At 45.2% G+C, this 24,711-nt stretch overlaps 2 protein-coding genes across 3 annotated transcripts in view; both read left to right on the top strand.

Moving 5' to 3' along the window:
* Positions 1-4,949, top strand: part of CLIP3 (CAP-Gly domain containing linker protein 3) — a 38,384-nt gene extending 33,435 nt beyond the window's left edge. Inside the window, exon 14 of the mRNA XM_028741812.2 lies at positions 1,516-4,949. Coding sequence (XP_028597645.2) covers positions 1,516-1,570 — 55 coding nt within the window. The 3' untranslated portion in view covers positions 1,571-4,949. The remainder of the gene's footprint in view (positions 1-1,515) is intronic.
* Positions 4,950-7,020: 2,071 nt separating this feature from the next.
* Positions 7,021-22,728, top strand: ALKBH6 (alkB homolog 6, nucleotide demethylase). Of its 2 annotated transcripts, none has more exons than XM_028741813.2 (7): positions 7,021-7,169; positions 8,618-8,763; positions 10,901-10,969; positions 13,030-13,090; positions 17,504-17,655; positions 18,706-18,822; positions 20,366-22,728. In XM_028741813.2, exons 2-7 carry the CDS (start codon positions 8,710-8,712, stop codon positions 20,636-20,638), a joined length of 726 nt encoding a protein of 241 aa, XP_028597646.2. In that variant the 5' UTR covers positions 7,021-7,169; positions 8,618-8,709; the 3' UTR covers positions 20,639-22,728. The 2 variants fall into 2 exon arrangements, with proteins under 2 accessions (XP_028597646.2, XP_028597647.2); XM_028741814.2 differs by lacking the exon at positions 7,021-7,169 and adding an exon at positions 8,004-8,151.
* The last annotated feature ends 1,983 nt before the right edge of the window (positions 22,729-24,711 follow it).

The raw sequence follows: 24,711 nt of genomic DNA, 5'->3' as shown, positions 1-24,711 counted from the left end.
CACACGTCTTTCCACAGTGGGGACGTTGGTTTCTGGGTGGGAGTTGATCATGGTGTGGATTTGCCAAGCGTGCCTTCCTCTTAGCACGCTTCTCCCTTGCGTCCTGAGTTCGAGTACACCCGAGTGGCGCTGTGGGTTAAACCACAGAGCCTAGGACTTGCCGATCAGAAGGTCAGCGGTTCGAATCCCCGTAACGGGGTGATCGCCCGTTGCTCGGTCCCAGCTCCTGCCAACCTAGCAGTTCGAAAGCATGTCAAAGTGCAAGTAGATAAATAGGTACCGCTCTGGCAGGAAGGTAAATGGCGTTTCCGTGTGCTGCTCTGGTTCGCCAGAAGCGGCTCAGTCATGCTGGCCACATGACCCAGTAGCTGTACGCCGGCTCCCTCGGCCAGTAAAGCGAGATGAGCGCCGCAACCCCAGAGTCAGCCACGACTGGACCTAATGGTCAGGGGTCCCTTTAGCTTTAGCTTTACCCGAGTTTGAGTGTCTTCAAAGCCCATGACACCTTTGGTAAAGGCTGCTCTCCAACTGGAGCACTCACAGGCCAGTGTTTCCCAATTGCTGGCATTTATACACAGTTACACCTTTTTGGACATAACAATAAACTGTGGTTAGAGTTAGAAACAAAATGGATGATTGCAACCTTATTGAGATGAACGGCTAATGTGCAAACCCCAGAGTACCTTGTACGCATTTATACAATCATAGTCCTTTAGTACTTTATTTTCATAACTGCCCAGTAACTTAGTGATAGATGTTGTTGGCTGTTCTCTGGGCCTCTCCCCTCTCCCCCCCCCCAAATATTGTGTCTTATGATCTGAACTATGAATTGTTTTGCAATTTTCTCTTAGTGCAGAGAACATAAACATGGTTTAAATGAATTCTGCAAATACATTTGCTCAAAGCCATCCTGTTGCCTTCAGAGCAGAAGCTGGATTTTGCCTTCTGGATCCGTACCTGACTTTCAAATCCACCCTAGCATATATATACAGTACAGCTGGTTTGGGCCTTTCCTTACCAATGAAAGTGCCTAAGCATTACATTGAGAGGGGTTGATTTAAACCCTCCTTCCCCGACCTAAATATTTGTTATTGTTATTTATAAAATTTGTTAGTCGCTTCATCTTTCGCAAGGCAGCTCAAAGCGACTTGCAACCGTGACGTACCCTCCAGATGTTTTGGAATCACAACCCACCAGCCCCAGCCAGCATGGCCCCTCCAGCACATCTGGAATACAACAAGTTGGAGAAGGTTGGTTTAAGGGACATCCAGAGCGTTGATCGTTGAGATGCACATGGAGAAACCGCAAATCGTTCAGTGGTTCCAGGAAGTGGAGCCTTTCACTTCTGGTTTATTTATTTCTTAATTATATTTCCATACCAACCTTCATCCAGAGATCAAAGGGCAGTTCATATAATGTAACATGTTTCCTCTTCTGCTGCTTCCTGTCCTTCTCCAGAGCTTCATCAATAGTCATTTTTCAAACTCTCTCTCCCCTTCCCTTCGTCTCCTGCAGGTTACTTTTCTGCTGTTGGTTTCCGTGGATGCTCCGTGCAGAAATGCAGTCGTAAACCTACCTGCGGCTCCCTCTTCCCTTTTCCTCTGCTGTTTCTTCGCTCTCCAAGTAATCAAAGACTGCTCTTCGGTTATTTTTTGCCCTCATCTCCCCTCCCCTGATTGCCGTTCTAGTGAACCCCAGTGCCTTGTTAAAACATATTAACACCACCCCTCTAGTAGTTTGTGAGAAATGCTATACTTATACCTTCCGTCCCCCGTTTCCTGGCACTCACTCCCATGGGATTTCGGCTAAAGCAGGTCTCTTCTGGCACCTCTTCGTTTTCCAGCCTATTAATTGGCACCTAAAAGCTCACGCAGTTAGTCGGCTCAGACATCTTTAAATGGAGGACAGAGCCCTAGGAGATAAATCTCTGCCTTCCTCCCCACTCGCCTGGTGCGTGTCGCAAAAGATCCCAAACTCCCTGAATTTCTCCTTATGCCTGCTGGAAAATCACACGTGCAGAGCAGATTGCCTTGGTAGAAGCTGAACCCTGTTGCCTGAGACGAGATTAATGTTGTCTTCCCTCTGCTATGCTCCCGGTTCTGCCCTCTCCTCATTCTAGCTTTCCCCTGAAAAGAGGGTGCCCTGGGCAGCCTGGTCCCTTGCGGTGCAGGCCTGTTCAGAGGCTGCTCAGAAGTAAGCCCCATTGAGTTCAGTGGAACTATTTGCAGGTAAGTGTGCTGAGCAGGAGCGGCTAACCCATGGCCTGCGGGCAACCTCCCCCAGCAATTTCTGGTGGCCCCCACAGAGCAACTGGCTTCTTTCCCTCTGCCCCCCAGACAGGCGGGTAGTGCTGATGAGTCCCGACATCGCACAAAAGGCAAAAACCTGCCTTTGAACCCCAGTTGCTGGCAATTGCAGGTGGGGAAGAGCGTTGCTGTGTTCATGGCCTGTTTATGGACTTCACGTCAGGGAATCTGGTTGGCCCCTGGGGTCCCCAGGACGCCCGGGCTCCCTTTTGGCTTGATCCAGCAGGGCTTCTGATGCCCTTATGAGAGCGGGGAGGTTTCCAGCAAGCAGGGAGAGGGGATATCACCCCTTTACCCAAAGGGCCCCTTCTCTCTTGGGGACAGCGTCTTCATCAAGAGATACCAAAGGGCCTCAGGAAACAGGAGGAAGCCCTCCCAAGACCTCAGAAGGGCACAGAAGCAGTGCAGGGTGGCAGCTCGAAACAGCAATGAAGCCTTCTCCAAGTCGAGTCCTTCCAGATGCTTTGGACTACAACTCCCATCGGCTCCAGCACTGGCCGTAGGACTGCTGTGGCCAATGGGAGCACAGCTGAGCCCTCTGGGGCTGATGGGAGTCATAGGCCAAAATGTCTGGTGAGCGAAGGCAAGGCATTCTCGCTGACCCCCTGCACACAGACAGGAGCAGGAGATAAAGTCCACAGTGTCCAGGGTCCTGACTTGTAGCATCTGAGCACGCTGACTCGTCGGATAAATTAGCTTTCTTTGCAGTTGAAGAATAGCGACCTGTGGGGTGCAGATGCAAGTCTCATCTAAAACGTAGTGTGTGTTAGCAGCTGTGCTTAGCATTTGTGTGAGTTAGCCTACAGGGAAGAGGTAACCACCCAGTAACAGCCTGTGATGGTTTGTAGTATGTGTATCTCTGTGTGTATATTGAGCATATATTTCCAGAAGTCACTTTTTCCTATTAAAAAAATGGGGGTGGGTGGGAGAGAATAAAGAAATATTATAACTTTCCTTTTGCCAGCCTGGTGCCTTCCAGATGTTTTGGTTGCGCTGATGGAAGCTGCCTTCCAAAACATCTGGAGGGACTGGGTTTGCAAAAGCTGCTATAACTCACTGTTACTTCAACTCCAGCATTCATTAGCTGCAGCATGTTAGCTATTATAATCCATCCCAGTTAACATTTTTAACATACGGCTTTTGCTCAGAGGTCCCTACATTTTAGCTCACTTGGAAAGGGTTTAATCGAAATATTGGGACAACAAGAGAGCACATGGTATCGGCCTATCGGAGCAGTTCCTGAGGCTGGCAAGGTGGGAGAGTTCCTGGGTTCAAATATTGCTGCAGAACTGATCAGGAAGAGCGTTAAAAGTGAGCTGGGAAAGCAAAATCTTCAAATCCAGCCACCCTTTGGAAGTTTTGGTGGAGGAATCTCTGCATCAGCGCTTTAAACGTTTTGAGATTGTGGGTGCAAACCCAGAGTCAGAGAGCACGCAGTTAGAAAACAAAGCAGTGTGCATAATTTCATCCCAGACCGAGCTGAGATTCCCGTTCTTCCTCCCAGCTTGGGAGAGGAGTAAGGGCAAGGCCTCCTTTCCCCACCTCCTGAGCAAATTCCTTCCTCGCTCATCTCTCTGCATGTGCTCCCGTTTCCTTCCTTATCACACCTGCAAGGTCCGTTTGGAGACTGCGGAAAGCAATCCTGAGAAAAAACAGGCCAAAGGGCTTTGGGAAGATGACTACGAATGCCACATTCAGAAGTTTTCTGCCTTCAGCCTGTGCAGAAATGCAACAAGTGCACCCCTTTTTTGGGGGGGAGACCAGGCTCCCAGTGATGATAACGCCGCACCTGTTGAATTAGGGTGCTTGGACAGCCACGTCCGGAGAGGATGTTTGCATTCCAGCATAAAGACTCAAACCTGGAGAAACATTTGGGGTCTTGAAGAAAGACTGGTAGGCCAAGATTGCAGTCCAAGCCTCTTGTCTTTCACCTTCCCCTCCATGCTAAATCCCCCCCCCCCAATTTTCTCTTTTGTTTCGAGATGCCAAGGTACCCCCAATCTTGCGTCATCCTTTGGCCATCAGCTTGCCATCTCTCAGCTGTAAATACACGACCTCCTCATCCTTCACTTGTCCTTGTAACTTCCTTATCACTCTGCAACCCTTCACTGACCAGCAATAAATAAACCTTTCAGTTGATTTCAGCTTTGCGTTTGGCCACTAGGGGAAATAACCTAGGTGTGTGTCCATCCACCTCCCTTGTCGGAACCGGGGGTAATAACTCTCCCGCTGTAGAAATCGCAGTCGGGATTGCGTAGTCTTCCCCAAACATAGCAATGACAACTTGCCACTGGCGTTACACCGGATCTCAGTCGCAGGCCTTCCCCGTGGCTTCCTGTGAGATTCCCTTCCTTTTTATGTAGAAACCACACTGGATTGTGTTCTTTCTGCCTACATGTATATTCTTTATTTTTTAAACGAAACAAATAACTTTGTAAACTGTCGAGTGAGATGGCTTGCTGTGCCCTCTGCTGAGCTCTCTGTTGAATCTTGCATGATTTCTGTCCTCCCTGACCCCCTTCGTCCGCCCAGGCACACTGGAAGAAGGAAAAAAGCGGGGGGCAGGGGCCTTAGCATGACGAAAATATCACTATGCTATTGCTTATCTGTTATTAACAAATTAATAAAAAGTGTTTCTATGTGCATGGTGTGCAGAGGTCTTCCTTTCTGCTCTCTCTCTCTCTGAGATGGATTCGGGGAATAATCTAGCTCAGCCTTTCTTAGCCTTTGGCCCAAAGATCTTGGACTACAACTCCCTTCATCCCTTATCTTGCTAGCTATAATAATAATAATAATAATAATAATAATAATAATAATAATAATAATAATTATTATTTACTATTTATACCCCGCCCATCTAGTTGGGTTTCCCCAGCCACTCTGCGCTGCTTCCAACAAAGTATTAAAATACAGTGGTCTATTAAACATTATAGAATCATAGAATCCTAGAGTTGGAAGAGACCACAAGGGCCATCGAGTCCAACCCCCTGCCAAGCAGGAAACACCATCAGAGCACTCCTGACATATGGCTGTCAAGCCTCTGCTTAAAGACCTCCAAAGAAGGAGACTCCACCACACTCCTTGGCAGCAAATTCCACTGTCGAACAGCTCTTACTGTCAGGAAGTTCTTCCTAATGTTTAGGTGGAAAAGCTTCCCTAAACAGGGCTGCCTTCAGATGTCTTCTAAAAGTCTGGTAGTTGTTTTTCTCTTTGACATCTGGTGGGAGGGCGTTCCACAGGGCGGGCGCCACCACCGAGAAGGCGCTCTGCCTGGTTCCCTGTAACTTGGCTTCTCGCAGGTGAGGGAACCACCAGAAGGCCCTCTGACGATGGGGGTGGAGACGCTCCTTCAGGTATACTGTGCCTTTGAGGCTGTTTAGGGCTTTAAAGGTCAGCACCAACTCTTTGAATTGTGCTCAAAAACGTCCTGGGAGCCAATGTAGGTCTTTCAAGACCGGTGTTATGGGGTCTCGGTGGCCGCTCCCAGTCACCAGTCTAGCTGCCGCATTCTGGATTAGTTGTAGTTTCCAGGTCACCTTCAAAGGAAGCCCCACGTAGAGCGCATAGCAGTAGTCCAAGCAGGAGATAACCAGAGCATGCACCACTCTGGCCAGACAGTCTGCGGGCAGGGAGGGCCTCATCCTGTGTACCAGATGGAGCTGGGAGACAGCTGCCCTGGACACACCTAGGGATGAGGGGAACTGTAGTCCAACATCTGGGTACCCAAGGTCAAGAAAAGCTGATCCTGCTCAACAACAGCCAAGCTGGCAGCCTCCAGATCTGTAGACTCCAGTTCACATTAGCACCAATGGTCAGGGATGATGGGAGATGTAGTCTAGGTAGAAGATGGGAGATGGGATGATGAGAGATGTAGTCTAGCTACCCACAAACAAGAGCTCACTCCAGAAATACAGCAAAAAGCTGCAGTTCAAAACGCGTTCCCCAAATGTATTGCTTATTGTACCACATTTAGAACCCTCCTTCCCTCCTAGGACCTCCAGGTGAAACACACAGTTCTCCCCATTTTTCTCTCACAACCACCCTGCAAGGTAGGTTAGGCTGAGAGACAGTGATTCTCCCAAGGTCACCCAGCGAGATTTATATGGATGAATGGGGATTTGGACTCTGGTTTCCTAGATCCGTACACCACACTGGAATTAAGAGAAAGGGCGTAGCAAAGGCATTTGAACAAAGCAGATGGAGCCCAGAAGGAAAAGTTTACTGAACAAAGCATTATACAGCTTCAGAAAGAAATGAGGGGGTGCCTTTCCAACAGGGCTTGCTCAGAGCAGGGTTAGAGTCCACTCACTTTCTCCAAGAAAACCTCATAGCAAGACATCCTTCTCCCACACCCCCAAAGGGACCCAGGAGTCCTGGCCCCTCTGCTTCCTCCAGAGAACCCAGGAGTCCTGGCCCCTATCTTTTCCCCAGACAAGCAAAATAACCCAGGAGTCCTGACCCGCTTCCTTTCACCAGACCTTCAAAGGGACCCAGGAGTCCTGGCCCCTCTGCTTCCTCCAAACCCCCAAAGGAACCCAGGAGTCCTGGCCCCTTTCTTTTCCCCAGACAATCAAAATAACCCAGGAGTCCAGCCCCTTCTTTCACCAGACCTTCAAAGGAACCCAGGAGTCCTGGCTCCCAGCGTCCTTTGCTCTTCAAGAACACCCACGCCCCCTCCCCGCATTTTGACCAGCCCGCAGACAATTGATTGGTTCACTAGACTGAAGGAAGGCGGGACCTACAAAGCTCAGCTGTTTACTGATCCTTCCCGCTGGAGGCTTTCCCCGCATTCTCTCATTGGATGGACGCAGCTGTCAGTCAACGAGCTGCCCGGAAATATCATCTTGCTGTCTGCTGGAATGAGTGAGTATCCGTGGAGCTAAAGGGCGGGGGGAGTTTGCAATGGGGAGGGGGCGGCTCAGGACTCCTGGGTTCCTTTTCCTGCCCTTGGGAGCCCTGCTAGAGGGCTTAGGCGTCCTGGCGAGGCTTGGCTCAGTTGGAATGGGGGGCTTCCATTGCACCCCTTATTCCCATTTGCAAGAATGTCCAGCTGCATGGCCGGAGCTTTTAATGAGGGTGAAAGAGGAGAGTGCAAAATATGGTCTGAAGCTCAACATCAAAAAAACGAAGATCATGGCCACTGGTCCCATCACCTCCTGGCAAACAGAAGGAGAAGAAATGGAGGCAGTGCGAGATTTGACTTTCTTGGGCTCCATGATCACTGCAGATGGTGACAGCAGCCACGAAATTAAAAGACCCCTGCTTCTTGGGAGAAAAGCAATGACAGGCCTAGACAGCATCTTGAGAAGTAGAGACATCACCTTGCCAACAAAGGTCCGTATAGTTAAAGCCATGGTTTTCCCAGTAGTGATGTATGGAAGTGAGAGCTGGACCATCAAGAAGGCTGATCACCGAAGAATTGATACTTTTGAATTCTGGTGCTGGAGGAGACTCTTGAGAGTCCCATGGACTGCAAGAAGATCAGACCGATCCATTCTGAAGGAAATCAGCCCTGAGTGCTCACTGGAAGGACAGATCCTGAAGCTGAGACTCCAAGACTTTGGCCACCTCATGAGAAGAGAAGACTCCCTGGAAAAGACCCTGATGCTGGGAAAGATGGAGGGCACAAGGAGAAGGGGACGACAGAGGACGAGATGGTGGGACAGTGTTCTTGAAGAGACCAGCATGAGTTTGACCAAACTGCGGGAGGCAGTGGAAGACAGGAGTGCCTGGCGTGCTCTGGTCCAGGGGGTCACGAGGAGTCGGACACCACTAAACGACTAAACAACAACAACAACCAGCTGCATGGCAGGCGGAAGTTCAGCAGGTTTAGCTTTTACTCCAGGTAGTATCTACACAACAGCCACAAGGAACATGGTGCTTCGTCGTTTTTTTAAAAGAATTCCCTTGCCGCCTTTCTAACATCAGTTTTCAAGGCCATGTGCAGATGAAAAAATAATATGCAAAAATTCAACCAAGGCATTAAAACAGCTGTAAAAAGCATATCTGATTTGGGGGCAGGGTGGAGATATGCAAAAGTCCTTTAAAGCACTGTTTAAAAGTCTCAGCATATAGTGGCAATTATAAGTCAAGGTGAAGCAAAGCCACAGAGAGGTTGCTGCCCCAAGGAGCTTCCAAACTAAGCAATTCAAAGAAGCAGCGGATAAAGGGGAAGGGGGGATATAAGAGGCTGGGGGGGGGGTAAGAGTAACAAGGGCCGGATGTGAGCAAATGTCTCCAGTAGGAAAAGGCCTTTCTTGAAAGCAGGTCATTTCCCATGTCTGATGTGCTGCTGCTTTTGTCTTTCCCAGGTGAGCGACTGGGAGTTCACCCTTTTTGGTGAGGCTCAGGGATTTGTGATGGAGTGAGAAGAAAGGAAGAAAGCTCAGCTCTCTGTTCTGAGATGTCGGCGACTTCTGATGGGATCATGGCTCTGGAGCCGTTTCGTGTGACGCAGGTACCGTCTTGTGGGAGGGATGCATTTTCCTAGAGGGTTGCTGGAATGTCTTCGTTATTGAATAGGAAGCTTTGTACAGTGGTCCCTTGGTTCTCAGACTTAATCCGTTCCGCAAGTCCGTTCCAAAACCCAAACGTTCCAAAACCGAGGCGTGCTTTCCCACAGAAAGTACTGCAAAATGGACTAATCTGTTCCAGACTTTTTAAAACAACCCCTAAAACAGCAATTTAACATGAATTTTAGTATCTAACGAGACCATGGGTCCATAAAATGAAGGCAATAAACAATGTACTGCAGTCATACGATTGATTGATTGATTGATTGATTGATCAGTCAATCAATCAATCAATCAATCAATCAGTAGCTGAACTAGGTTCCACACAGTCACAAAAAAGAGCCACAAAAATAAAAACCCAAAATAAATCGCAAAAACAGACAGACCTCAGCAAAACACTCAAAACAGAAGTACAGTGGTGCCTCGCAAGACGAAATTAATTCGTTCCGCGAGTTTTGTCGTCTTGCGATTTTTTTCGTCTTGCGAAGCACGGTGTCGGAAAAGTTTTGGAAAAGCTTCAAAAATCACCAAAGTCTTCAAAAACCTCAAAAAAGGCTACCACACCGCGTGCTATGAGTTGCTCCTCGAAGTCAAGTCGCAACTGTATTAACGGTGTTAAGAAAAAGGAAACAAACTTGCAAGACGTTTCCGTCTTGCGAAGCAAGCCCATAGGGAAAATCGTCTTGCGAAGCAGCTCAAAAAACAAAAAACCCTTTCGTCTAGCGAGTTTTCCGTCTTGCGAGGCATTCGTCTTGCGAGGTACCACTGTATGGCACTCAAATTGGAAGCATAACACTCAAAACGGAGCACTTTCAGCTTCCGAAAACGGTTTGCAAACCAGAACACTTACTTCTGGGTTTGCAGTGTTTGGGTTCCAAGTTGTTTGAGAACCAAGGTACCACTGTATTATGTTCAGTGATAGGAGTACACTTGTTCTCTCTCTTTCTCTCTCTCTCTCTCTCACACACACACACACACAGAGAGAGAGAGAGAGAGAGAGAAGTGAATTAAGCTGGAAATGGAGCAGTCATGGATTTGTCTAGAGGTGCTGAAGGTTTTCCCAGGAAGGAGATGAGCACAACCTACTTTTAATGCTACATATCAAGCCATAGTTAAGTCACAGGGGACGTCACACCTTTCTGCTCACACCTGGTGAGCGACGTCTCATTCTCTAGGACAGGAAGATGAAAGAAACTTGAACACATTTTGGTCATTCTGGGGCTGCTTGTTATCTGGTTGAAGATAATAGTAAAGATAAAGATTAAAGATGGTTAAAGATTGCCGCGGGTTGGACTAGATGACCCTCAGGGGTCCCTTCAAACTCTACAATAAAGATCATGCGCCTGTTTTGCATCTCATTTTTTCAATTTTGTATTTTTTTAAGTAAAGCGTTGTTTGCTAATTAAAAAAAAAACTAAGTCAGGTTTTAATTTGATTAGTTTGATGAATGAAAATGATATCCTTTATGACTGAGTATGAGTACATATTCAATAAATGTTTGCCATTTTAAAAACAAACCTGTGTGCACACTAATGAAATGTGCTGCACATGTCTATGACCAGTATAGACTGGGGTGGCAGCTACAGAGAAGAAACAGAATAATTATCCCAGAGATGGGGAAACAGACAAAAACAACCCCAGAATTTGATCCCCTTCCTCTTTTTTTCCTTCTTTATTAAATTTCTATACCGCCCTTCATCCACAAGGTGGTTTGCAATATTAAAAATGCGAAAATACATACCGTAGTAACAAACCAAACAATACCACCCCCCCAGTTTAAAAGTCCGTCGGTTCTTTAATTAGCCAACATTATCAACAGTTGTTTGATTAGCCAAAGGCCTGGCTAATGAGCAACATTCTCAATACCACCAAATATTAAATGCCTGATATTTTGTACAGAGGGGAAATCTTCATTTTATAGATATTATTCATTTTTTCATACAGAGAGCCATGATTCTGACTGAGGAGGAGCATGCAAAGTTCCCACAATCACATTGCAGCGGCTAGGAGGTTTTTTAGGGGGAGGGTTTTTTCCTTAGATCTGCATTTTTGTACTTATCACATTTTCTCTTTTGTATGCAGTCTCCACCAGCCGCTTACTATGTTCCAGATTTCATCACAGAGGCTGAGGAGGCGTACCTTTTGCAACAGGTGCGCGCACATTTATGTTCCCCTTTGTGCGGTGTTTTAAGAACTGTCTTGTTGAATTCAAACTAGGGGGGGGGGGGACCTTTTGACCTCCATGGCCCACATCCATATCAGGATCTGCCCCACGGGCTAAATTTGACAAAATCCCTTTCAGTGTGATCTTCAAGGGAGACTCGCAAAGGCTGATGAGCAGAGATCAAATCCTGCTGTTTGGGCTGTGCAATCCTGTTTTGTACTGGGAACAGGTTTGTGCCGCCAGTACATCAGCTGGTGTCAATGGTGATGCCAACTGATGTGCCCGTGCTATGGAGAAAAACAGCCTGCTGAGCCAAAATTGGCTTGCAAACCAGGGGTTCCTCACCCCAGAATGTCTGCAGTGGTGACCAGCCAGATGCCTCTGGGTGGCCCAAAAGCTGGGTGAACTGCCAAGGTCCATCTTGTATTGTCCTTCTGAGTTAATCTTTTTAATCATGTCCTTCTGAGCTAATCTTTTTAAAAATCTGCTTCTGTTGTCGTTGTTGTTAAATTTGTATTGCACATTTTCCTCCACGAGGCAGCAAACTGCAGTGGTGTAGCAGTTAAAGCAGCTGTATAGTATACTCTTTAACAGCTATCAATATCAAATTTGCCAGGAACAGCTATCAAGTTGCACATGGTGTTTCCAATGATATACACAGAGCTCAGTTCTCTTCCTGCTTTCTCTCTTTCTCTTTCCCTCTTTCTCTCTCTCTATAATGACTGTTTAGGGAAAGTTTTTAATGTTTGATGTTTTATCATGTTTTTAATATTCTGTTGTGAGCCTCCCAGAGTGGCTGGAGAGACCTGGCCAGATGGGTGGGGTATAAGTAATAAATTATTATTATTATTATTATTATTATTATTATTATTATTATTATGACTGATTTCCAGCCTTAGATCACCAGCAATAATTTCTGGTGCAACATTACAATAGGCAGAATTCACTTTCCACGCCTCCCTGTAGTTCTTGGCAATGTTGTGATGGAGAACATAAATGTTCCAACTTGCAGACTTAACATATAGAACAAGAGAACAAGAGGAACATGCGTTTAGAGAATATACGAGAAATAATGGTGTACAGCTGAAAACGCTGGCAGCATTAAGATAAATTCAACAGCGTAAATAAGTTTTGATGGATGCAGTAATGGAATACTGAATGGTATGGCTTTTTTAAAATACATAGGGATTTGTGATATGCAAAATGAGCCATGGAAAGAGAAGAAAGGGAGTCATTGATATCTTAAGGATGTAAAATGAGTATTTTAAATTTAATAAAAATTATATACAAAAAAAGAAGAGAACATAAATGTTCCTATCTGGGGGAATCTATCCAATGCGTTGGAAGAAGGCTGAGCTGCCCCTGGGTACTTCTGTTTTGTTTTTGTTTTTAATATTAATAAATATTAATTTCCATTTTTCCATTTTCCATTCCAGTTTCCATAAGTTTCCATTTTATCACATTTAAACAAATCCTTATTGTACTCATTACATATTTGCTCAGTCGAGCTTCGACTTCCCTCCCTCTCGTCTCATGTTTTCCATAATTCGTTATCACCTCGTAGCATTTTATACATTTTCCTATTTACGTTTCACTCCTTCCGTTAATCACAATTTTTAAAATAAATATAAAAAGGTACAGATCCTTAGCATTGCATGTTGACAACCCTGCTAGTGTTGTTAATTGTTTGCGATTGTCCTTCAGATATTGTACAAATTTACTCCAGTCTTTTTGGAAAGCTGGATTGCGCTGGTTTCCGATTTTCCCGGTCAGCCTTGCCAAGTCCACAAAGTCCATCACCTTTGCCTGCCACTCTTCCAGCAATGAGATATCCCGTTGCTTCCATTTTGGGGCTAAAAGAGTTCTTGCTGCTGTTGTCGCATACATAAACCCTTTTATATCTCTCTTTGGGCTCTCATTCCCTACTATACCTAACGGAAATGCCTCTGGCTTTTTCACAAATGTCTTTTAAAACATTTTCTGGGTACTTCTTCTGATGCCTGCAGTTTCCATGTGAATATTTTGCTTTCTTTTCCCCTGCCTGCAGGTTTATGATGCTCCCAAGCCCAAGTGGACTCAGCTGTCGGGGAGGAGGCTGCAGAACTGGGGTAAATGTTGCGTGCGGACGCTGGAGGGGAACCTCACTGCCCCCTTTAATCTTGTGGATCCCCATTCACTCCTATAGCGCACAAAGGAGGCTCAGAAGGCCAATGTACAGTGGGGTCAGTTTTCTTCAACGGCATGAAGGAGGCTCAGGCAGGGGCGAACAAAGGCGTCGTGACATGCGGGGCGGAGCATTGCTACGTAGGGCTCACGTGCGATGCACATGTGCTGTACATAGTGGTTTGCTGGTGCCACTGCTCCAGCGCTGTATGGACGGTGCCGGGATCGCTGCTACAGCCGCGAACGGAGCATCCTCTACATGTGGCTGTAGCGGCGATGGGAGGGATCACACCCCTGTATGTACAACACTTGAACGGCGCCGGCACAAACCGCTATGTACAGCGCATGTACGACGTCGTCACATACAGCGCATGTGTGCAACGCCGCACACAAGTTTTTAACATGTGATATTTTATTGTATTTTTGGTTTTTATGGAAGCCGCCCAGAGTGGCTGGGGAGGCCCAGCCAGATGGGCGGGGTATAAATAATAAATTATTATTATTATTATTATTACATAGCGGTTTGCTGCCACCTCTCCAGCACCATAGGGATGGTGCCGGGATTCCTCCATCGCCGCTACAGCCGAACGGAGAATCCTCTACATGCGGCTGCAGCGGCAACGGAGGGATCCCACCCCGTCCTTTCGGCACTTGAGCGGCGCTGGTGGCAGTGCATGTGCGGCGTCATTACGTACAGCACATGTGTGTGACACCGCACATGCGCTGTACATAGCGGTTTGCAGCCGGTGCCGGGATCCCCGCAGGGTGCCTTCCTGTCACCCCCCCCCCCAGACATGGCACCCGGGGTGCACTGCCCCCCCCCCCCCGCGACACCACTGGGCTCAGGCGGCTATTTTGCTACACATCTGCCCCTAATCTCTGTGCCTCGGTTATTGAAACATTTTCGGAAGTCAAATGGTCTTCCGGAACAGATTACGTTTGACAACTGAGGTCCCACTGTATAGGCCTCTCCTCACACCGAAAGCTAGTTTAGCGGTTAAGAGCATTAAATGTGGACTTGGAGCGGTGCATCCCCTGTTTGCTGTGAAGCTTATAAAACAGCATTTTGCCAAGGGAAAAATGAGGAACCCCCCACCTCATCCTGACTTTCTTGACAGAAGAACAGGATATAAATATTATTTTTTTGAGAAAGCTGGACTTGTTTGTTCATTCACCCAGCTGGGAGTCAGGGTGGATAAAAATCAATTATTTTTTTTAAATAAAAAAATCGATTTTTTAAAAAAAACTTAAGTTGGATTTTTTTATTTAAATCAGATTTTTAAAATAAAATGCTTCTGGAGGAAAAACCTTTCTAAAGATAGTTTCCTATTTAAGTTACATTATAGTCCAAAGGCTATTCATCAGGAAATAAGGATTTCTTTAAAGTTTTTCATGTGTGCTAAAACTCAGTCTAAGGTTTGTTTGTTTGTTTTAAAACTCGTTTAACCACATCAGTTAAAAAAACATGGATACATATGTTATTGTTTTAGTTAAATAAATTGTTTAAATTGTTATTAAGGAATTGATTATTTTTGTCCTTCCAATAAAGTACGGCAGAAAAGTTGTCCAAATATAAACAACGATTTCATAATTATCTGCCTATGTATTTCTGACAGTATAACCAAATCAGTGATTTTTGATATAACTGTAAAAACTACTCTGAAAATTTATGATTCCAAAAATGAAAGCTTTGTCTGGTTGTAAATATTAAGAGGATGCTGGCAAGGCTGAACCTTTCTGTAAAAAAGAAAGAAAGATTTAAATCAAGTCTTACTTGCTAGTGATTTAAATCAAGTCTTACCGACTAGTGATTTAAATCGATTTGATTTAAATCAAATCCGCCCTTTTGGGAGTGCCTAAATCTGGACTAGAACACACACAAAATATGTCCAAAGTCCGTTTCAGCCCCAACTTTAATCCTTTAAAAAGATCAACAACTTTGGTTGGCCCTCACAGCCCTTCACTTCATCAAATCTGGCCCTCTTTGAAACAAGTTTGAACACCACTGAATTAAACCAATGGCAGCTGAAACGCTTTAAAAACACACACACAGTCACTAACTGCAGTGAAGCTGAGGGAACAGCATATTTTTGATTTGTGAAACCTTAAAAGCCTGCCAAAACAAATTTGCTTTCCTGGCCCAACTCGTCTCTTGACAGTGGAAATCTCCACAGGCCTGTGAGGGACTCGGCCTGCAAGGCCTGTTGGCCTCTGTTGTGAGGTAAACAGTTTCTGAGGGAAACTGTCAAGAAATTCACATAGCTGTCAACTTTTCCCTTTTTTTAAAGGGAAATTCCCTTATTCTGAATAGGATTCCTCACAAGAAAAGGGAAAAGTTGACAAGAAACGTGGGCTGACTCAGGAAACCATGACGTGGCCTTCCAGATGTGGAAAACCGCCATGTTTTGAGTCAGGAGACACGTTTGTTGGAGTGTGGCTGCCATCAACCTTGACGTGACCACCCTGTATCTTATTTTATTTTTTAAACAATTTTATTGAGTTTTACCATTTTATACACCAAGCAATCATCAATATCACACCAAAAAACGTATATGAGTCCCAATCCCCTCCCCTGACTTCCCTCAACTTCCCCTTCTGGTTCTTTCAATATTTGTTTCTCCTCCCTGTTTTATTCTACCTTAATTTTGTAACCTTTTACATAAATATTATATTCTTATCATTTTCGGACCAGGTTTCCCAAATCACGTAGTACATTTTATTATTTTCCCAGTTATAATGTCTTAATTTTATATTTATTTTCTTAATCGTAAGTGTTGACTCAAATCCTGCTAGTGATCCACTTCTTTACAATATTTCTGTAGATACAACAGAAACAATTCCCAATTCTTTTTTTAATATTTTTTTATTCCCAATCCTTTTTAAAGTCTGTTTGTCCTTGTCTCTTAGTTTCCCGGTCAGCTTCGCCATTTCAGAGTATTCCATCAGCTTTTCTTGCTATTCTTCTTTCATTGGTATCTTGTCGTCTTTCCATTTTGGGGATAGTAATATCCTAGCCGCTGTTGTAGCATATATAAATAATTTCTTCCACTCTTTTGCCATTTCATGGCCTATAATACCTAACAAAAAAGCTTCTGGACTTTTCAAAAAGGTCTTAAACATTATTTTCATTTCATTATAAATCATTTCCCAATAGCTTTTGATTATTTTACAATCCCACTCCAGATGGTAAAACGTGCCTTCTTTCTCTTTCTCTGTACGTTTTTTGCCATTTTTTCCGGGGTGATATACCATTGATACGTCATTTTCGTACAATTCTCTTTTCAAAGTTCTACAATCAGTGAATTTCAAATTCACTTTCCAGTTTCCCCCAATCCTCCATTTGTATATTGTGTCCTAAATCTTGTGCCCTATAGACAGTAGTTTAATAATAAATCTTTATTGCGGTCCAAAGACCCGTAACATAGATTCAGAATAAAATACAGATTCATGCAGACAGCCCCCCGGGAGAGGAGGACTGAGGCCATATTTATTTAGTCTTGAGTATGATGATCTTTGATACGTATGGCTACTGAAAGAAACTTTGCCAAGGCCACCGTACACAATATTTTAAATCTATGGTGCTTTTTTTTCTTTGCTTTTTTAAAAAATTATTTTTATTAAAGATTTTCTTGATTTACAAAGGTGTGTGCAATATCTCTCGTATTTTTTTTCCAAGTAACGCTTTTTTTTTTTTTTTTTTACAAATCGGTTTAATTTGTTGAGACATTAGGAAGAATAGGGGGAGATATGTCTGAGTTTGACAGTGCAAGTGGATACTGATAATAATAAGAATAATAATTTTTTATTTATAGGCATTTGCATAGTCAATGAAGCATAGTCAATTTTTCATAATCTCCAACATACATCACTACAGCTTTTGTACATTTTTGGTGTTATGTACTGAGTTGAATAGGATCCAAAATGCAGCAGTCTGATTGGTCCTAGAACAATAGGACCCAGAATGCAGCAGTCTGATTGGTCCACATGAGCCACCCAATGCAGCTCCAAGTGGAAGTGAATCCTCAACCTGATTGGCCTACCGGTGAATCCTGGAATTAGCCAATCACATGGGGCCCATTGTGTAAATAATGTATATAAAGCAGATATTCAGGGGGAACTTCCATTCCTCTTCACCACTATGAGCTGAATAAAGAACATGAAATCCACTCTCGACTCCGAGTATATTTCATTTGCCAATATGGCCAGGGTCAAGTACCACCTGTATCGCATTTTCATTACATTCTCTCTTAAAGAGTATGATGATCTTTGATACATATGACTACTGAAAGAAACTTTGCCAAGGCCACTGTAGACAGTATTTTAAATTTGTGGTGTTTTTTATCCTTTTTTCCCCTCAGGAGGGCTGCCTCACCCCAAAGGGATGGTTCTGGAGAAGCTGCCCGCCTGGCTCCAGGCCTGCGCCGACAAAGTGTCCTCCCTCGGCGTTTTTGGAGGGAAAATGGCAAACCACGTCCTTGTCAACGAGTACCGCCCTGGCGAGGGCATCATGGTAACCGGCTGCCTCACACATGGCGCCCGGGATAGAACCACTGAGATATCCCTAAGGCTCTTTGTACAAATCTGTGGCACGTCTGGGGGAAAAAAGTGTGCCATTCTTCTGGCGGCCTCGCCTCAGAAAAGGCTGGCGCTAACGTTAGGAAAGGTTCAGAAATGGGGAAAACAAAATGGCCCCAGGGATGGCGCAACTGTGCTTGTGAGGGGGAAAGCGGCAGTTAAGGGACTTTTCAGTTCAGAGAAAATGACAAATAAGAGGTGACATGGTAGCAGGGTGGATAAAAAGCAATGATGTTTTTTAAAAAATGAAAAATTTGATTTTTTTAAAATTTAAATCAGATTTTTTCATTTAAATCGGATTTTTAAAAATAAAATGCTTCTGGAGGAAAAACCTTTCTAAAGATAGTTTTCTATTTAAGTTACATTATAGTCCAAAGGCTATTCATCAGAAAATAAGGATTTGTTTCAAGTTTTTCATGTGTGCTAAAACTCAGTCTAAGTTTTTTTAAAAAAAAAATACCCAAAACGTTTAACCACATCGGTTAACAAACATGGATACATATTGCTATGATGTTATTGCTTTAGTTGAATAAATTGTTTAAATAGGAGCCAACACAACACAAAACACTCTTGCTGTACATAGGTTTTATTTCATTTGTTTTTTATCTTATACAGTGGTACCTTGGGTTATATACGCTTCAGGTTACAGACTCCGCTACCCCAGAAATAGTGCTTCAGGTTAAGAACTTTGCTTCAGGATGAGAACAGAAATCATGTGGCGGCAGCAGGAGGCCCCATTAGCTAAAGTGGCGCTTCAGGTTAAGAACAGTTTCAGGTTAAGAACGGACCTCCGGAATGAATTAAGTACTTAACCCGAGGTACCACTGTATTTTGGAAATGTACATTCAGGATTTTTTTGCCTTTAAATTTTTTTGGGGGGGCGCAAGAGAGTGGGGCCCTAAGCTATAGCTTGTTTAGCTTATACGTAAATCTGGCACAAATATCTCCTTTCCCCTGTCTGACGTTGGGTCTGTTTTTCCCGTAGCCTCACGAGGACGGCCCCCTCTATTTCCCCACCGTCACAACCATCAACCTGGGGTCTCACACCCTCCTCGACTTCTACTATCCCATCAGCAGAAGGCAGCAATCGGAAGGCGGAGAGGTAAATAATATTGGGCAAGAGGACGGTCTACTCCAGTCCCATTTTATTTTATTTTATTTTTAAATATATTTTAATTTAAATTTTGTGTTTTACAATTTAGAATGCTCCTTTAAACATCCTTAAAATATCAATGACTTCCCTTCTTCTCTTTCCATCGTTCATTTTGCAAGTCATGAATCCCTGCATATTTTACATAAACGAAACCATTCAGTATTCCATTATTACATCCATCAAAACTTATTTACACTGTTGAATTTATGTTAATTCTGCCAGCATTTTCAAGTGTACACAATTTCCCCCATATAGTCAATAAACATTTCCAAATCTTCTCTAAACGTACGTTCTTCTTGTTCTCTTATTCTATATGTTAAGTCCACAAGCTGCGCATATTCCATCAGCTTAAGTTGACATTCTTCGTTAGTTGGGACCTCGCTCGTTTTCCATTTTGGGGCTAACAAAACACGGGCCGCAGTAGTGGCGTACATAAATAACCCTTTTTGACACCTGGGAGTTTCTGTTTGAATTATCCCCAACTAAAAGGACTCTGGGTTTTTTTTGGCAAAGTACTTTTAAACATTTTTTTCAATTCATTGTGAATTATTTCCCAATACTCTTTTACCCTTTTACAGGTCCACCACCTATGAAAGAATGTACTCTCAACCTCATTGCATCTCCAGCGCTTACCTGATTCAGTCCTATACATCTTAGCAAACCTACTCAGAGTTAAATGCCATCTGTAAATCATTTTCAAGTAGTCCAGTCCCATTTGAGCTGCTTGGTTCTGGCCAAAGCTGTGGGGAGTGTTGGTTGGCACTGCCACTCAGAGATGGGCAGCTCAGTTTCTGCTGGAGGTGAGGATCAGGAGTTCAAGGGAGGCCCAGTAATAATTGCCATTTAGAGGAACATAGGAAGGTGCCTCATTACCAAGCCAGGTCATTCATCCATCTAGTTCAGTGCAGTTTGCACTGACTGGCAGCAGCTCTCTAGGGGTTCAAGGAAAGAGAGTCTCCCAGCCTTAACCTGGAGATCTGGCCTTCTGCATGCAAAATAGATGCCCTGTCAATAACCTATGGCTGTTTGATCCTCCATTGATAGCCTTCTTGCCACGTTAACCATGCAAATTATCTGCCTGTTTCCCCACTTCCCCCCCCAAAAATATTTCATCTTTCTCCGCTTCTCTAGGTAGCTGCTGTTGCCCTGATCCTAGCTGTGCTTACATCATGTAAAGAGGACAGTCAGAACCCACTTACAGGTGTCACCAGGCAATTGCAGTGCTACATACTTTGCTTGGGCATATTTTGGAAATGTGGGTGCATGGAATTTGGGTACCATTTAGCAGTTCAAGCAACAGATATATCGGGATATGTGTGGGGATCCCCCAAGCGGCAAATCTAGGGGATGGAGTTGTGTGGCACAATAATTTGATGAGCGCTGCTATAAAAAGCACACTTCCATTTCTGACTGCATGCCAAAATGTATTGCTCTCAGGCTGCGCACATCTTCTAGAAACGTCACAGCTAAGGGTTTTTGTTTCCCTTTCCAGGGGCCCGTCCCTCAGACTGAAGATCAGCGCCACTTCTTGTCCTTGCTCCTGAAGCCCCGTAGCCTCTTGGTCTTGCGGGAGGACATGTACTGCCGCTACCTTCACGGCATCTGCCCGGTTGCTGAGGACACTGTCACAGAGAAAGTGGCCAACGCAGGCATGTGTGACGCCGAACTTGGGGACACGTTGCAGCGGGGGACACGGGTGTCGCTCACCATCCGTCACGTCCCCAAAGTGCTGAAAACCTCTATTTTCCTGGGCAGACGGAAGTGACCGTTTTGCTTTGTGGTGGCCCACGCACTGGAATGCTTTTCTGTCCACAAGCAGCTCCCTGCATGCAGAGAGCCAGCATCTCAGGGAGAAGGGTTCTAGCCTAGACCCCCCCCCTCTCTCTCTCTGGGATGCAGGGAATGTTTCTGCGTACAGAGAGTTTGTGGTGGTTCTTTGTTTTTTTAGCATGGAGGAGTATTCCTCCTTGTAGTCCGAAGTGTTGCAGTCCATGCTTGACCTCCTCTTCTGATGTTTGAGAGAGTGAATCTTAACACAGAGAAAGACTGTGAATTGCAGGAGAGAAAGAGCAGCCGCTGTAGACTGCAAATTTGCATGAGCTATTAAGCAGGGGCGGGGGGGGGGGGAGTGAAGAGAGAGACGAGAATAGTAAGCCCTGGAGGCAAGGGAGAGGACAAGGCTGCGCTCTGGTGCGTAACATGTTCTATAACACGCAGCGTGCAATGTGGCCTGGCAGATGGAATAGATGCTTGTCCTTCCAGCAAAGCCAGAAAATCAGGCCATCCTCATTCTCTTCCCAGCAAAGAACCATGTCTGACTTTGCTAGCAGGAGACTGGATGCCTGGATTTGACTCACATGCCCACATAGCCATGGCAGAGAGCCTCTGGCTTGCTCTGTGGGCATGTCCGTAGGCCTCCAGACCTCCCTGTTTGGCCCACAATAATAATAATATTTTATTTATACCCCACCCATCTGGCTGGGTTTCCCCAGCCACTCTGGGCGGCTTCCAACCATACACTAAAATACAATAACCTATTAAACATTAAAAGCGTCTTCCAAACCATGCCCACCTGTCCTATAGATAAAGATGCTGATGGATGCTACAAGGGAGTTTGCAGGCACTGATGGTCAACTGATTGTCAGGGCCTGCAAAGCCCTGCACTTCGCAAGCCCACAAGGATCATGTCATAGTGAGGGCTTGCAAAGGGTCTTTTTGCTTTCATGGTCTGACTGCAAATCATAAGGGTGCAAACATTGTGGTGTCAGGTGACTTACAAGCAAGCAGTGAGGGAGATCTATCCTGGCCCTGCCATACAGGACAGAAGTCCAGAGCCTGGCCTGTAGAACTGCAAATCTGGGCTATTGGATAGGTTTCCATCTCCTGGTTTTAACATGTTGCCCTACATTGCTCCTTATCCATGCTAGTTCTGGCTCAAAAGACCATTTCAAGTAAGGCATATTTCCACTCTTGGAAATGTTTTATGAGGAAGTGCTAGCTTTGAAGCTGGGACATTCAAATAAATGACTTGCCGGGCATGTGCTAACGTCATAAAGGTTTTGTGTGTGGTTCTTTGCAAAACCCTTGTGGTTCTGAAAACCTTTGAGATCAAATGAGCTCCTTGTGTTTTGCCCCAAAGACTAAATCCACACTATTGTGCCTGAACTTAGCACTCCAAAGATGCCCTGAATCCTAGGGTACATTTCCAGTCTTCCGTCAGGGCATGACAAAGCATCGTTTGCAAGGCTGACTTCAGCACACCGCAGTCAGTGGCGAAAAATAAATGTGAAGTCAGATTTAAAGATAGCTATGGGACGCGGGTGGCGCTGTGGGTAAAAGCCTCAGCGCCTAGGGCTTGCCGATCGAAAGGTCGGCGGTTCAAATCCCCGCGGCGGGGTGCGCTCCTGTTGCTCGGTCCCAGCGCCTGCCAACCTAGCAGTTCGAAAGCACCCCCGGGTGCAAGTAGATAAATAGGGACCGCTTTTTAGCGGGAAGGTAAACAGCGTTTCCGTGTGCGGCTCTGGCTCGCCAGAGCAGCGATGTCACGCTGGCCACGTGACCCGGAAATGTCTCCAGACAGCGCTGGCCCCCGGCCTCTTGAGTGAGATGGGCGCACAACCCCAGAGTCTGGCAAGACTGGCCCGTACGGGCAGGGGTACCTTTACCTTTACTTTACCTTTTATGGGGGGAAGAGGTTACTGAGATACAACAGTAGAAGAAAAGAGAAAGTCCATCTACAATGAGACAAAGGAGGAAATCTTACAACATCCAGATATACTGCTGACCTAGAGAACTGTATGTCTGATGCACTGGAATACAAAATAAAGTTCCACCAAATAAGAAATTCCCTTTTAATAGGCGTATGTTATGGGTAATTTTTTGTCCAGTTATGGGTAAATATTATTGTACCAGCCTAGCAAGCTAGGAGAGTCAAGCGTTTCAAAGTCTTCCATAATAATAATAATTTATTACTTACACCCCGCCCATCTGACTTTGTTGCCCCAGCCATTCCAGCATAATATAAAAACACAGAGAATCATCAGACGTTAATACCTTCCATTGCCAGGACCGTGAATGTGTCGGGGCAGCAGTTTGGCCAGCTGCAATCAATAGAAATACTGTAATAAAAGAGGTTTAGGTTGGACATGTTTGTTGGGCCCATGAAACAGCGATCGGAAGGACGTCACCTGAATATTATGGGCTTTCAATGTTATTTGGCCAAGGCTGAGCTGCTGGCCTCGTCTTTGTTTGTGGCAACCCACACCAAAACCCCTTCTCAAAGGATTCTGATAAGGAACCGATAAGAAAAGGAAGCAGGTCCATGGGGATGGATTGGGCCCCAGTAACCTCAGCTTGCCCTCCACTAGGCCCCACCTGCCTGACTTCTTTCTTGCGTCCAGTCCATGGGAGCAATGCCTATCAGATTCTTCTTCCTTAGCCTCAGTGTTGCCCTTGTAGAACTGAGCAGGGAGGAGGATGGGGCCAAGCCTAGAAGGAGTTGGCTCTGCCTGTCATTGACTCTGGCTCCCCCTACTGTCCGTCTCCCTGGCTTCTGCCCTACCAGCTCCAATGGCCGCCAGCCCCTTGCTTCTGGGGCTTGTCTTGAGGGGAGAAGAACCAGTAGGGCTTCTGCAGTTGTACATTTTTGTACACGTAGGAAACCAGAGAACTTCAAAGGCTTAAAATGTGGGGCGTTTTTCAACATACAATGAATTAAAAATACATATATTTCTGTATGGACTGTTGCCTTGCATTCAAAACAAAGCTGTCCAGATTCAAAGCATCTTGTAATGCGAATGGGACACAACAAGGCCATTGCAAAATCTGCAGCAGATGCAACAGCGTTTGAGGCAACTGTGCAAAGTTTTGTGGGAATAAACAGAGTGGGCTGCTGAGAGAGCCTGTTTACTAATTGAGCACATTTCTAAGCTGCTTAATATTTTGAAATCTCAAAACTATATGCAGAAAGAGAACATATGCACAATGGAACAGTGTTTTAAACAGTTACAGCATAAAAACAGGAATTCACTAATAACAGGGTTCAATATTATGCATCAGGGAAAGCCTGGGCAAAAGATACGCTGTCTTTACAAGAGGTCTGATGCAATTGTTGGGCGATGCTTCAAATGTGGTAGTGAAAAGGACCTTCCACAGTGCAGGGGCAACAGCAGAAAATGCCCATTTTCAGGTCACTTCCTTCTGATATCCTACAGTCTGGTGTTGTTTGCTATCAAGAAATGGAAACAGCCAGTTCCATCCTGGTTCATAACTTTACGACGTTGATTATTCCACTTGATTAAGTTTATGGCATACTGTTCATGCGGCTTATCCTGTCTGGTAAAACAAGGAGCCACGGTGCACCTATGACTTCGTTGCCTTCTGCATCTGGGCTGTGGGTTAAAGTGCACTAGACTAGGAGGCCTTTAAAATGTACACAAACAAAAAGGTGCCTATTTATCAGCACAAGGTTTTGTTGGGAATGATGGTGCTGGTGGCAAAGATCCAATGGCCACCCTCAGTATTCTGCCTTTGCTAGCACCTTAAAAACATTTTTATTCAAACAAGCATTTACTGGCCTCGGTTGCCCAATCTTTTATTGCGTGTTTCTGCTGTTGTGCGTTAATCGTACTGTTGTCAGTGGAGGCTGGTCCTTTGGAGGAAATTTGGCACCGCTCCACCCCAGCTCACCCAGCCCTGGGCCCCACCTGCCTGCCTTCCAGTCCAGGGGGTGGCACTGGCTGTGAACTTCCTCCTCAGGGTTGCCCTGGTACAACTCGGCAGCAACGAGGAGGATGGGATGTCATTGGCTCTGGCTGCACCTAAGGTTGGCCTCTCTGC

The sequence above is a fragment of the Podarcis muralis genome, chromosome 7 (assembly GCF_964188315.1).
Source record: "Podarcis muralis chromosome 7, rPodMur119.hap1.1, whole genome shotgun sequence".
Lineage (NCBI taxonomy): Eukaryota > Metazoa > Chordata > Lepidosauria > Squamata > Lacertidae > Podarcis > Podarcis muralis.
The sequence above is the reverse complement of the archived record's forward strand: the minus strand, read 5'-3'. Positions and strand labels throughout refer to the sequence as shown.